Raw genomic sequence first — 15797 nt, forward strand, 5'->3', positions numbered from 1 at the left:
AGGTGCTAAATAGATATAAAAGGAAAAATCATGTTCATATATATAACAAGTTAAAGAAAATCTCATATCATGATGAATAATAAGTAAAATATAACCTCATATTCTTATAAAGAACGAGCCTCATGCTGATATCAAAATGGTCCTTTGCCTAACCATCCTTAATTATAATACTAGAATCCAGGTTTCGTTCCTCGGGCAGAAAGATTTAGCAACCATACTCTTTTCCAAGGAGGTTAGAATCTCTTGCTCTTTTCTTTATTTTACTTGTTCTGTAAACAAACCTGAGCGAACTAAAGTTATGAAATGAATTTTAATATTTGTGTGGCTAAATATACATATATTTAAAGAATATGAAAGTCACAGCATTATTGAGGGTTGTAGACAGCATGGAAAGCATATTTCCTGATTGTTTAATAGGAATATATATTATGCATAAGCACTGTATGTTTGGGATATCTAATAATATTTTGAGAAATTTTATGTGATTATGAAATGAATAATATTTCGATACCTTTTACCCTGTTTCATAAACTTTTAACGAAGAATTATGTATACAAATCATCAGCGTAAGGTAAAAGTAATACGGCATTCTTTATGAAGTGTTTAAATATGATTGAAAGCTCAGAATAATGCATACAGTTATTCCTTACTTGAGTAAATTTCAGAATAATGTGCTCATTAATCATATCATATATATTTTTTTAAGATGCTGGCAGACGCAATTTGTTCATGTAATTCTGAGCATGTTCGTGCTATTTTGGATGAAGATACATCAACTAAAAATACGGTAATTAAAGCTTCATTTATGACTTTTGAATACTCCCTTTATTAAAAAATAGTATGTTAAATGATGTTTTAAAAGTATCCATTTCTATATTATAAAACTTTCAACTTTAATTCTACAAATATATTTATATTTTAAAAAATCGTGTTTATAAAAATTTTTGGCTGATCTTTGGAATATGGTAACTGGTAGTTTGGCGACATTTTGGAGGCGATAAAGGTTACTACCTAGAACTTTGGTAATAATGTGAGAAGTACTGAGTTCCGATTACGCATTATTTTGTGTGAGTGAAATAAGGGGTTTTCATCCGCAGAGAACCCGTTGGCGCTTCGGGAAAAAACCTGTTGGCGCCGTTGCATTTTTACTCGCCAAGCTCGCGGTTCATCGACGATGAGCTGACCCGTAAATGTGATATTTTGTAAACGTGATTTTTAGTGCATGTAAATTCAAGTTAGCAGACAAAACAAGCATATGGTAGTAAAAATTCACAGATAATAAGCATGTAGATGTGAAACTAACCGGTTAAATGTGATATACGAAAATAAATTTGAATTAAATTCAAGTTAGCACAGAAAAGAATATATTAAGCATAAGACAATATATAAGCATTTATAACGGAAATAAAAATTCATTTAAAAATATAAATTAGTATTAATGTATTGAAATTAACCAGTTAAATGTGAGAAATGAAAAAAATTTGGCTTAAATTCCAATTAACACAGAAAACAATATATTCCTTACATCAGCAGTGGTTTGCTAATTTCGATGATCATGGTGATGCATCAAACTATTCTGTCATCTTAGATAATCAATAATATTTTTTTATTTCAATTTAATAGCATTAACAATATATTATCTTGTTAAAATTTTACGCCATAAAAATTGATTTATTCTCATAATTTTAGATAACAATAACCAATAATAAAAATAAAAGCATTATTTAAAATGCACATGCATATTTTTGCGGCCTACGGAAACAAATTATTTTAGAGGTTGGAAACCTCATGGTTCTTAGAGCTGTTAATAATTAAGAACACACAACGTGAACAGCCGTGTTACAATAGCATTCACCCCTCCCGTCGTATTTTCTTCCTTTCATCCCGAACCGAGAACTGGCCTCTATCTACGAAAATATTTCTATCTATTCGTTGTTAAAAATTTCAGAAAAAATAATAGTAAATAAGAGAAGAATAATGTAAATCTGCAAATGCGAACAACGACAGTGATATTTCAACAAAATGAACGCAAGAGAAATGGTTGAAAACTTCGAACAAGTGAATACGATAAATCGGCTGGGTTACCAGGTTTGAACTATTATCGCCAAAGTTGGCGCTGTTTACATTTACCGGGTTCTCTGCGGAAGTGCTTCCGAAATGAGAGATCATGAGATATGTCATGTGACATTAATGGACGAATTACAGTTCTTTAATCGGAAAAGGGGGGAAATCTGGAAAAAATCTAGAAATTTTGTATTTAGCTTTATTCTGTGTTGTGTAAAACAGTGTTGGTTAATTTTTTGATCCCATGGCCGTATCTAAAGTGAATTCGAAATGGGGGAACTACTCTGATATGCGCCCTCAAGTCGCCAAATATTTTGGCGAGCAACTTCATGCTGCCATATTACTATCTAAATTTTTTGTCTACATTTTGAACTTTTAGCCTAAAATGACTCCAAAAACGTGGTTTTCGCACATGCAAAAACTACGTTTTGAACACACAATTTAGCTAAAAATCCGAAACAAAAACAAAAAATTTAGATAGCAAAAACGTAAAGTTTTTAACTAAAAATATTTGACAAGAATCCATGTACACAGCGACATGTTTTAACTTAAAAAAAACATCTACGAATTGCACAATGTAGGCAACGAACGAATCTACAAACTACGCACACCTCGCTTTAATAAATTAACATAACAACAATAAATTTCAAAGAATACCATGTACACAGCATCCTGTTTAAACTTTAAAAAAATTCTACGAATTGCACAATTTAGGCAAGGAAGGAATCTATGATCTGCGCATTCCTCGCTTTAATAAAATAACATAACAACAATAAATTTTAAATAATACCATGTACACAGCATTCTGTTTCAACTTTAAAAAACATCTACAAATTGTACAGTCTAGACACTAAACAACAAAATAAACTAAAATAAATTTCAAACAATTTAAAAAAACAACAATAACGACAGAAATTCATACTAAAGAACCAATGAACATAACATTCTACAAAATAAGAACAAGGATAAAATAAAATGCACTTACCATGAATTAATGCGTTTTCGAATAGCAGAAATATAAATTTCATACCGCCTTTAACATGCCGCCACGTAATCACTACCGTATTTACATGACAGTCAGACACACTATCCAGAAAATTTATACTATGGTTCACAAATTAATAAAATCACAAATCCCTACTTCTATCATGCACTGCCATTAAAAATAATCTCCCAGATCCTCTTTCCACACTTCCAAATACCCACTACCCCTCAACAGGATAGCCACAATCATATTTCCTTTTGCCGAACTTCAATTCAACAACTACCATTTTATCATTCCCTCCCATCTTCTCAGACACAGAGGCGAACCAACGAGCTCCAGCGAAAGATTTTTCAACGTCAACAGGGTTGCCATAGAACATGCAATCGTGCCAAAAACCAGTGCAGAACACATATCGTCACATTTGGTGAAATTAGGGCGTATATTAGAGTTGTACCGAAATGGGTATTTAGTGGGAGTGAAAGGGGTAGTAATAAGTGTTTTTTTAAGGTTGTGTGAGATAGAAGTAAAGATTGCTTATTAAGTTTTATTAAGTCTGTTTGGAGGATGAAGGTTTTCAACATCTTCCTGTGAACTATAAGTAGGATTTTAAAGATCCTGAAAGAGGCGCATATACGATTGCTTTTTATTTAGCGGAGGAAATAAGAAAAGTGTATCCGCCACGTAATCAAGATTTTGAAGAAGATTAGATAAGTTAGTATATTTAATTATTTGAGGATATTATTTTTATGCAGTGTTCTAAATGTAAGGAGTAAATAAAGTAATGTATTATTGGAGAATGGTTATTAGCAATGATTTAGTTTAAAGTAATTAGGATTGTAAGCTTATTTTTATTAATTTAATGTATGTGCTTAAATTTAATGTATGTGCTGTATTTTAAGTAGTGTTTTTGAATTTAATTATATTTTAATTAAATGATAGTTATTTTGTGAATTATATGTTTGTAGGAATTTGGTATACATTTGAGTGGAAGTAAACGTGCATGGAAATAATTTAAATATTTGACACTAAGTATTTGTAACCATTTGTAATGTTAGCGGTATGAATTCGTTGGTGACGTTTATAATATAATAGATAATTTAGAGGTTAAAGTTTTTGGATATTTTATTTATTTTATATGTGGAAATGTTCATCTTTGGAAAGGTATATACTTTTTCGTGATCAGGTAATTTCATATATGTTCTTTTTACCGGATTTAAAGATTCAGAAAATTGTCATGCATTTTCGTGAAATTTTTCTAATTTATGAGAAAAAAGGAGTGTACATGGATATAGTGAAGAGTGTGCGCAATGCCATTTTTGTGCAATTCTGGGATGTTATTTTAAGTAAAAATAATAATTCAGAAGTCAAACAGCGTTATACATCAGCGTTATACCTACAAAATTTTCACAGGACTAGTTTCGATGGTTTTACCGAACCATCATCTTCAGCTGCAAAACCGCAAATGAACAAGATAGGAAATAATGATTAGATAAGATAAGAAAGCCTGAACAAGAATAAGCAAGTGGTGCCATCTGTTGGCGAAACCAGAACTAAAACATAATTTCTCTAAAAGCCGAAGGCAAATTTGGATTGGAATTAGGATCGTTAACTAGAACAGAAAGATTTTTATGAATGTGAAATGCCTCTAGAAAATCCAGTTCTCCAATGGAAGATGTTTTTTGAATAATTTTGGCAGCAGAAAAATTGAAAGTGTGATTTTCGGACCAACAATATTGCGCAACAGAAGACTTCTGTGTTTCCTTTTTTCTAACATATGCCTCATGTTTCTTGACGCGAAATTTTAAGGTTCTCTTAGTTTGGCCAATGTAAATTAAACCACACTGACAAGGAATCCTATAAATACCCCAGGAATTCATATCCGGAATGGGGTCCTTGAGTATAGAAGTTGGAATTTTATTGATGGGAGAATAAACAACCCGAAAGTTAAATTTCTGCAAAATATGTGCAACTTTATAGCTAATTGATGGAAAGAAGGGAATGACAACAGAATTTTTATAATCTCCTAAAATAAGAGTGTGGCTTTTAGTGTGTTCAGATGAGAATTTTTTAACTGCTTGATTAATAATGTTGGGTGAAAAGCCCCTGTCAATAGCTATTGCTTTTAAATAATTTAGTTCTTCATCAAGGGCTAGTTTGGAGGAGCAAACTTGAAGAGCACGGAAAACATAGGAATAAAATGAAGCTAACTTTTGTTTAGTCGGATGACATGATTTAAAGTGTGGTGGAAGGCAAACCGATGAAGGTTTACGGTAAACTGTAGTACTGAAGTTGGATGTGTTACGTGTGACTAGAATGTCAAGAAATGGGAGAGAATTGCAAGTCTCAAGTTCAAAAGTGAACTGAATAGCAGGATCAATAGAATTCATTGTTGAAAGAACTTTATTTAAATCATCTTTATTACCTTCAAACAGGGTAAAAGTATCGTCTACGTAGCGGAACCATGCCGGGAAGTTTAAAGTTTAAAACAATTTTGATTCATAATAATGCATGTAGATATCAGCCAGGATGGGACTGAGGGGTCTTCCCATGGCTAATCCCTCAGTTTGCTTGTAATATTTATTTTGGAAAACAAAATGTGTTTGTTTCAAACAGAGTTGAGTGAGAGAAATTAGCTCCTCAATTTCGATGCAAGAGAAATGAAATTCGCGAAGTCTGGTTTCTAGACATCTTAATGCACCCTCCACTGGGACATTGGTGAATAATGATTTTACTTCAAAAGAAACCATGAGTAAATTACTAGGAGAAATGTTTTTAACCTTTTTTACAAACTCTATTGAATTTTTTATGGTGTAAATGTTATTGTCTAATAGAGTGGAAAATCTAGAAACTAAATATTTAGCTAAAGGATACGAGGCAGTACCTAAATTTGATACAATAGGGCGGAAAGGAATACCAATTTTATGAATTTTGGGAAGAGCATATAATCTGCCACAATTCGCAACAGATGGGATAAGCGAATGTTTTAAGCTGCTTGAAATGATTTGCCAAGATTTGATTGCAGTTTTTATTTTTGACAAGTCGGAAGGTGAAGGATCTTTAGGGATCGGATTATATGGTCCTTCGTTTAAGAGTTTAGTGACACCATCGATGTAAGTGTTCTTATCCATGACGACTATCTGGCCACCTTTGTCGGCCTTTGAAATGATAATATCTGGGTTAGAATGAATTTCGCGCATTGTAGCTCTTTCTCTCGCAGTTAGATTTGGTTTCAAAGGTTTATTATTGAATTTCACATTATGAGCGATAAGATGCCTAATCATTTCTTTCTGTGAATCTGAAACTTTACTGAACTTGAAAGCTTTTTTGATAGGAGCCAAAATCTTTGGAATCGAGAGTTTACAGGTTTGTGAGAAGTTAAAATTATATTTTAGAATTCTCTCTTGTTCTTCTGAAAGACTAACATTAGAAATATTAACTATTGGCTTGATGTTTACAATGGGAAGATTTTTTGAACTACTTGAACTGGAAGACTGTAAAAGAAGTTTTTCGAATTTAACTGCAAGGGTGTTTTTATGACAGTTAACTGCATTCTCCGTTCTAGACCAAGACTTTTGTTCAAGGGCAGTGAATTTTGGATATGATTTAGCGAGTTCCAGATGAAGCTTATAGAGTTCATGTTCAATTTTGGACAATTGTTGACGTGTATCCCTTATCACGGACCGAAGTAAGGCAAGCTTGCAATTTAACAGAATTCTTGAAACGCGACTCGAAGGTTTTTGATAAATTTGATTTGAATAAAATTGGGGATCAATTTTTTACATTTACATTTAAGTAAAAAGTCAAGATGATTCAGGAATTTTTGCCGTTCAGGCATAATTTAGTGAAACGATTAACGGATGAAGGCATGATAAACAGTGCAGAAAATCAAACTAAATTAACTGAGCAATAGTAAAGTACACACAAAACAGCAGAAAATTCCCTCAGTGAAATGAATAGAAAACAAAACGTTTGTAAGCAAAATGCATGAAATCAGACAAGCAAAGCACAATATTCAAATGTACAAAATATAAACATAACTTGAAAATTGCAAAAATGTACTCACCGAAACTCCTACAATCACAAAATGGCGGCCACACCACGTTCAAAAAAGAAAGCAAAATGTAAGCCTGTTTGGGGCTTCTATAATTAAGACACAATAACACGCCGAATAAATACTAATTCAGAAGTCAAACAACAAAAATCAGCGTTTTACCTACAAAATTTTCACAGGACTAGTTTCGATGGTTTTACCGAACCATCATCTTCAGCTTTCACCCAACATTATTAATCAAGCAGTTAAAAAATTCTCATCTGAACACACTAAAAGCCACACTCAAAAATTCTGTTGTCATTCCCTTCTTTCCATCAATTAGCTATAAAGTTGCACATATTTTGCAGAAATTTAACTTTCGGGTTGTTTATTCTCCCATCAATAAAATTCCAACTTCTATACTCAAGGACCCCATTCCGGATATGAATTCCTGGGGTATTTATAGGATTCCTTGCCAGTGTGGTTTAATTTACATTGGCCAAACTAAGAGAGCCTTAAAATTTCACGTCAAAGAACATGAGGCATATGTTAGAAAAAAGGAAACACAGAAGTCTTCTGTTGCTCAACATTGCTGGTCCGAAAATCACACTTTCAATTTTTCTGCTGCCAAAATTATTCAAAAAACATCTTCCATTGGAGAACTGGATTTTCTAGAGGCATTTCACATTCATAAAAATCTTTCTGTTCTAGTTAACGATCCTAATTCCAATCCAAATTTGCCTTCGGCTTTTAGAGAAATTATGTTTTAGTTCTGGTTTCGCCAACAGATGGCGCCACTTGCTTATTCTTGTTCAGGCTTTCTTATCTTATCTAATCATTATTTCCTATCTTGTTCATTTGCGGTTTTGCAGCTGAAGATGATGGTTCGGTAAAACCATCGAAACTAGTCCTGTGAAAATTTTGTAGGTATAACGCTGATTTTTGTTGTTTGACTTCTGAATTAGTATTTATTCGGCGTGTTATTGTGTCTTAATTAAATAAAAATAAGTCGAGGTGTACATGGTTTAGTGATATTTTAATTAAATGATAGTTATTTTGTGAATTTTATGTTTGTAGGAATTTGGTATACGTTTCAGTTGAAGTAAACGTGCATGGAAATAATTTAAATAAGTATTTGTAACCATTTGTAATGTTAGCAGTATGAATTCGTTGGTGACGTTTATAATATAACAGATAATTTAGAGGTAAAAGTTTTTGGATATTTTATTTATTTTATACATGGAAATGTTCATCCTTGAAAAGGGTATATACTTTTTCGCGATCAAGTAATTTCATATATGTTCTTTTTACCGGATTTAAAGATTCAGAAAATTGTCATTCATTTTCGTGAAATTTTTCTAATTTATGAGAAAAAAAGCAGTGTACATGGATATAGTGAAGAGTTTGCGCAATGCCATTTTTGTGCAGTTCTGGGATGTTTTTTTAAGTAAAAATAAGTCGACGTGTACATGGTTTATGTGTATGTGCTATTCTGAAAAACGCGCAAGGAGTTTGCGATTGTGCACTTTTTCCCAATTTTGCAGTTAATATTTGTCATGATTAAGCAATTTTGTTACATAAAATTTCTAGCATAAGTGTAATTCGGCTAGTAGATTGTTGGAAAAAGTGTTTAGTAAATAAAAAGAAAAGAAACATGTCTTTACTTCGTGAAAACAAAATGGAGGCGGAAAAAGAAATAGAGGGTTGCTGTAGCAGAGTTGGTCGCCAAATTTTCGCCAAAAAATCGCCAAGTGACCATAATCCAAAGATCAACCAAATTTTTTTTTCCTTCATGCCTGTTATTAGGGCCGGATTTACGTATAAGCTGCACAAGCTGTAGCTTAGGAAACCCACTTTTTTGGGGCCACCTTAAAAAATTGGGTACGTTTCCATTTCGCCGGTGCAAATCTCGCCAAGTAAACTTTATTGGCGAAAATACACAGTATGTACATAAAAAGTGTTGACAAATGTTTAGTTCTAAGAATTTTTTTCTTTTTAAGGCATAAACATTTTAATGTCATTTAAAATTTTGTAAAAAATCCAATAAATTTGTAAAGAGACATTAATTTAAAAATTTATTTTGCTTTCATCATACGACATCCTGATTCGCCGGTTCATATCACGTGACCCCAAGTGATCTCATCTCACACCTAAACTACACTACAAAAATCTAATTCTCTCAGTAATTATCTACATTAATTTCAAGCTAAATCTTAATTTGGAATACAAGTTTAAATGCAAGAATTACTTCAATTCCTATGAATAGCTTACTCAGAAATTAAAACCGCAGTGCTTTACTTTGCTAGTGCATTCTCATTAGAATTGATGAATTTAATCCTTGACTTTGCCATTTCTATATTTCTGTCATTGGGTAAGCGGTGTGATTGCATTCTAATTGACTTAATTATCGCCCACGGATGGCCTTAGAGCACAAAATTGAACTATCTAGTAAAACTTCTATGTAATTGTGTGCCAGTATTGAAAGAAACAATCAAACAGATAAGAAATGGCTGTGACTTGTTTTGAAAATATAAAAGTTAAAGTAAAAGGTTACCAGCGAGGATATTTCATTTGGCATCGGTTGTACCATTCCTGGCAACTTTATCGCTTGTGCCGGCAAAACTGAAAGGTACCAAAAATTGTACTGTATCCCATATTAAGAAAAAAAGTATCTGATATCCGTCATAAAGGGCCGCGTATTTAAAATAGCTTAAAATCTCGTCAAATCTAAATTACAAATCCTGTCTGTAATGCTGAAATATTTTATTCATATCTATTGTTTACTAGTAATTCATTAACATAAATAATTAAGCTGTTTAATTCATAGGCCGTTTCTGATGAATTGGAAGCATTAATATTTGATACTTCCTGTTCATTAGTAATGGGAATATTTTTGCTTTCTTAATGTTATTCAATGAATAAATGTATTGTATCATTGGTGTCTTATTATAAAGTCTTTAATAAGTTGCGACACATAAAAGATGTACCTACTTGTTAATAAACTTCTATGAAATTTAATTTGAATGTATTATTCTCTAATGATTTATTTTTAACTCTTTATGAAGCATCAGTAGTACATTGAAATATGTGATATCTCTCTCAGCATAGTCTTGCGAAGTTATCATTATTGATTTTTTATGGCATATCTGTGCTCAAGATCCTCAGTCATATTCTCAGATTCTAACCATGTCATCTATCTATGTTTTTCTTATTTCACCCTAAAACTAGTTTCTGTTCTTTGCCTGTTTCTATCTGAGGCTTATATCAGTTTGACTGCTGGATATTCTGTGACTGCCATTCTTAACATGCATCCTATGTTTTCAATCTGTCTTTGTAGTACTGCCTTATTATTATGGCTTGTTTTTGTATACATCAAATGGAAGAAAAATGTATATCTATTTAAGTTGCATTTTAATTGTAATGCAGATATACATCGAAAACGTATACATTGAAATTTTTCATAAAATTTTTAGCTTTTTTTTACTGATGATAATACCGGTTATGAATTGTGATAGAAATAACATGAATAAAATTTTTTAATGTTTCAAATATGTCATTTGAATTTCATATCTGTAACACAATGTATATATATGTACATATATATTTTATTTGAAAACATACAGACTCACCGTGCACCACATATGTACAACATGGAGCTTACAGAAGTAAGTTAACTATAACATTAAGTCACATGCATAAATTAAATGAACAAAAGCAGAGAACAGCAGTCTGGACTTCACGAAAACAGATATTCACTGGCCAAGTCACTCTGAACATTTTCAAATCGTTCTGCAAGTATAATCTAAGGGCATGAGAAAATCAAATATTCCACATCCTAAAGTACTCTTTTTGAACATTTACATAAATTGTTTGATCTTAGATTAAAATGAAACAGGTAACTTGCAAATTTACCGTGACCAGATAAAAACTGAGAAACTTTAAAATTTATAGGAAGGTGAGACTCAGAATGAAGTCTATGGTAAATAGAAGGAAAGAACTTTTTGGTAATCTCAACATTACAAGATGAAATATATTTCTCATTCCACGTAGCTAAAGCTTCTTATAATGACAGGACTTCCTCTTTGGAATGCTAATGTTGATAACAATGGGTAAATTTAAGGTATCTTTAGCTAAGAAATCACTATATTTAAAGTAAAAATAAGAATTCATCGAGAATTTTTTGTTTGTTTGTCAGAATTCAGAGTTTGTTTGGTTTATTATAAAAATGTATTCCAATACATTATTGATGCTCCATGAATGATTAAAAGTAATATGTTAGAGAGAAGTAAAATATTCATATTATATTACATATACAATAATTAATGTTAATGGTTTGACATACCTTAGATATATGTTATCTAATGTAACAGGAAGTATTCAAGCTTTTGTTACAATAAAAAAAAAAAAAAAGAAAAAGCTATTTTTCAAATACTAAATTTGCTATATAAAATAGCAAATGTGATATATTAAATAGCAAATATGCTATATTAAATAGCTAATTGATCTTAATGATAAATTTCTTTTTAGTGGGATGAAAATCTTCTACACTTAGCATGCAAGTGCAATGAGTCTAAGCTTATTGAAGAAGTTCCTAATAATTCTGGATGCACAAATAAATGTTTGGATATTATATATATGCTAATAGATTTTGGTTTAGATACTGAAGAAAGGGATGAGGTAAAATTTGTTAGCTGTATTTAAAAACCTGTGTGATACTTGATTTAATTTATATGATTTTGTGCTTTTACTAAATAATACTAAATTAGCATTGCATCATACTTTATGTAATATAATATTTAATGCTAATTTTATTCTTTTATTAACTAATTAGACTACTATCTCATTTGCATTACTTTCATATTATAGACAACTTAATTTACCTAAATGCTGAGTCACCTTTTTTTTTTTTCTTTTCTGTGCAAATATTTCATAGTATGATCATGTTTGATTGTTCTACTAGCTAGTGATTGTGAACCTCCAAAACTAAAAAGGAACAGAGAAATATAAAACACTTAGAACCATTTCAGTTTTGATCCTTATGTATTCTTTAAAAGTGGAGAAATTTTCGGATGACTAGGTATATTTTAGTCTGCTAGGATTCTCCTAACATATCCAAAGGTACTAGTGTGTTGCATTTGGTGTCAAGTTCTTACCAAATGATAAACTAGCATAAATTGCTAGATAAGTACTTGATTTGTCTATAAATAATACATTGACTCATCGGTCATGCATCCAGGTGTAATTTCATATGCCGTGTGTTGCATATTGTCAGCAGTTAAAAAAAAAAAAAAGCTTTTTTTCTATAATGTCTGAGTCTTTTCTCTGTGATATAGCTGTTAGAAAAATATAAAAATGATTTTCTTGTTTTTTACTGTCTTGCACATTCAAGCAAGAAGTACCAGTTGCCGTTTCCACTCTGTTAAATCTGTCTAAAATACAAACAAACATACAACTGTTGGGACCATCCAGTTCAAGTTATACAATCAAAAGTCTTTAATCCGGACATCCATAACCGGAATGATCTATAACCCGGACCTCAAAGCTACAAACTTTCTGCGCATGCATAAACACATAATACCTTTATGCATATGCATATACGCATGCGCAGCGCCGGATCTTTGATTTTTCTGATGTCGGGCTAAAGCTAAAACTGCTGCCCTCACCCATCATCCTAAGTTTCTCTAATAAGTTTTAATTTGTTTAATAGATACAGAAATAGGTAGGGTTTGAAGTAAAAACCTCAGCTCCATTTTATAAATTCCTTACGTGCTTTTTTTTTTTTTTTTTTTTTTGTTGTTGTTGTTGTTTTGTTATAATGGAAAAATACGTACCAAAATTACATAGTTAGAAAATCGCCTCCTCCTAGGAGAACCGCCTTTCTGGTGAGCTTACTTTCGGATTAATCCTAACTCTAATACTGAAGTGCTTCTAACCCTTCAGTCCTCGAAACCATTCGTTTTTCTGCTCTAGGGTGAAGGGGCATCTCCTAAACTTCTCACTATTCCATGTTATTGCATACTGGTTAAATTACGCTAGGTCAGATTATATGAATATGGCAAAGACAGGAGGGCTATCTGCTTAGAGGAGAGGTGCTTTCGTGGAGGATTGTTTTAAAGGAAACTGGCTCGTATTCACGTTACACATAAGGAAATCCAAAAGACAAACCATGCAGCCAGCCCGTTCGCCTGGATTTGAACCCAGGCAAGGTCGAACTACCAGTATTCAGCGGTCCTAATGACTCGGCCACTGCTCAGGACATTTGTCTGATTATTTACTATGTGTTGTGCCATTAGGCACTGCATGGAAAAGGAGGAATGCCCCGTGGAAAAAAAAAAAAATTGTAAGGGAAACTAGCTCTTATGTATGTTACACACGGGGAAAATCACGGAAATGCTCATATAGCCAAGCACATTCACATATACTTGACTCTCGGGCCGAACTACTAGTGCTCAACGGTTTTATTGCTCAGCTACTAATGGGGGCCATTGCATACAAAATGTGGGCTATTGCGGAAAGGAAAAATTCTGAAAAAATTATACAGAATTTGGGCTATCACTCAGAGTATTCGTGCTTCCTGTCTTGTTTTTCATACTTCCTATTACATAAGTAATTTTATGTTCGTACCTGCCATAACGCTATTAAAATATCATGGAATTAGTAACGAAAATTTAAATTTTACTCTGTAAGCCTTTTGTTCTGCAAATCAGTGCATGGAATCGTCATAATTTGATCTGCTGTTTGATTTTCGGTTGCCAGAATTGTGAGACTTGATAAACGCTCCTGGCTCACCGATGATCATGTTTTAATTTGCTGAAACTTCAATCTGAACAGGTTCGTGATTCGTCCTCAAACAGTTCATCAGATTGCTTTTTGTGCTGTGGAATTTTTTCCTTCATTAGAGTAGACTCAACTGCAATTTTTTCGGATACTGTTTTAGATTCTTGTATTCAATATTCCATAGGATTTTTCTCTCATTTTTTATAATTCCTCAGTTTTGGTCAGTTCTTTCATTAACTACACAGAATACAGAAGAGGAATTCCTTTTGAATTTCTATATTTACTCGATTGAATTCTGGAAAAATATTAGCTCAAATTTTCAGGTTGATCGTAAATTAAATTTTTCACTACATGTACCAGATGTCCTACCTCGTGCTTTCATTCCGCATCAAGAGAAATATCTTTAATTTCTTTTAAATATTTTAACATTTCCAGTAAATTCATTAGAAGAACTTTCACAGCCACATATTTTGCCGATCATCTTGTCTGGCTGCTTCCTTTTAAGTTGTATTTTGTACATTTTTTTCATAAAATACCATCGAGTAGTGCATCCGGCAAAAAAGCGAAGTATTTTCTGAGTAATTCCAAACAGATTAACTGCTTCCAGGCACGAAGAAGCAGAATGCACACCGACAAGATACGAGGAGTGATCCAAACATAATACAAATTCCTCCAGCTTATTCATTTCTATAATCCTATATTGTACTGTTGTAGAAATGCCAGCCATATTAGAATCGTTGTCCTAAGACTCACACCGACATTGTCCAATATCTATACCATCAAGTGTCAGTTAAGACACTAATTTTCTACAATGCATTGAGAAATACATTCTCCTATCTTTACACCTACTTCTATGAAATCAATTAAATTTTCCTTTATCTCACACACGTCACCACACGTTTTTACGTATTGAATAACCTGGTTCTTTTTTTTTTTTTTTTTCCCCGGTATGAGACACATATGGAGTGCAACCGACCATTATTGTGTAGTATTTGGCTTCTTTAATATCGTTTAAAATGCTACTTCAGACTGTTTTGCCTTTAAGTTAATAATTTCATTTTGAATTATCTTTGATAAATATGATTCCTTTACCTTTGTTTGGTGCTTTGACTGGTACTTAAGAGTTGAATTATGTTTGGCAAGAGGAGAGATTAAATTCAGAAAATTTCCTTTGCTAGGTCGAAGACACTTTGTAAACAGGCTACTTTGGATATCATCAGACCCACGAAAAGAACGACAGTTTATTGAAAGATACAGTACCGCATCCATGACTATATAGAATTTCTCTCCATTTTTCTTTCTCTGTGTGAATGAGTCGCTCAGTGTCATGATCAATGCCTTGGCCCAATTTCATTTGTTGTACTCGAATTTTCCACTTAATGATGTACCTCTGTGGATTCCAGACGCTTCGTGCTCAGTTAATTTTCCTAAAACTTTTTCTAATCAATGAACCTTGTAGCATGGTGTAGGGGCAGCACCATGTTTCTGATAAATCTTGCAAAGTGTACAAAAAATTGTATTCTTGATTTTAAAATATGTAAACCAAGATCTTCTAAGCTTTTCATTATTTACTAATGTTCTGTATTACATGTCAACTGTCTGCCATTAAGTTCAATGGGACTGAGGTTTACGTTTTCTAGATGTTTACTGGCTAATAATAATCATATACTGCTTAAGAAAGATTGTTGGTAATCTTTTATTTTTTTCTATGACCAGTCAACTGCATGGGTCCAACAAATCAAAATTTTTAGTTTTTGTCTTTCTGCTCCCCGCCCCCATCTAAATGAAGATATCTTTATATCATGGTTTCTATACTCCAGCTATTAGTTTGATGTCGATAATGTGTTTTCAAATGCTGACTTGTAGATTGTTTGGGGATGATATAGGCAGTCATATTTGGTCGTTCAAATTGCAAGAAATATTAATAACCTCTAGAATTTC

General features: G+C 32.4%; 1 protein-coding gene across 11 annotated transcripts in view; it reads left to right on the plus strand.

The window, feature by feature from the left end:
• Positions 1 to 238: 238 nt before the first annotated feature.
• Positions 239 to 15797, plus strand: part of LOC118183972 (uncharacterized) — a 105158-nt gene continuing 89599 nt past the window's right edge. For 10 of the 11 annotated variants that reach the window (XM_085813233.1, XM_085813232.1, XM_085813234.1 and 7 more), the window contains exons 1-3: positions 239 to 571; positions 707 to 787; positions 11607 to 11756. In XM_085813233.1, coding sequence (XP_085669359.1) covers positions 548 to 571; positions 707 to 787; positions 11607 to 11756 — 255 coding nt within the window. In that variant the 5' untranslated portion in view covers positions 239 to 547. The remainder of the gene's footprint in view (positions 572 to 706; positions 788 to 11606; positions 11757 to 15797) is intronic. The other variant, XM_085813241.1, reaches the window with a different exon arrangement.

Source organism: Stegodyphus dumicola, chromosome 3 (assembly GCF_044657685.1).
Source record: "Stegodyphus dumicola isolate Sdum_Otavi_A_Nest chromosome 3, ASM4465768v1".
NCBI lineage: Eukaryota > Metazoa > Arthropoda > Arachnida > Araneae > Eresidae > Stegodyphus > Stegodyphus dumicola.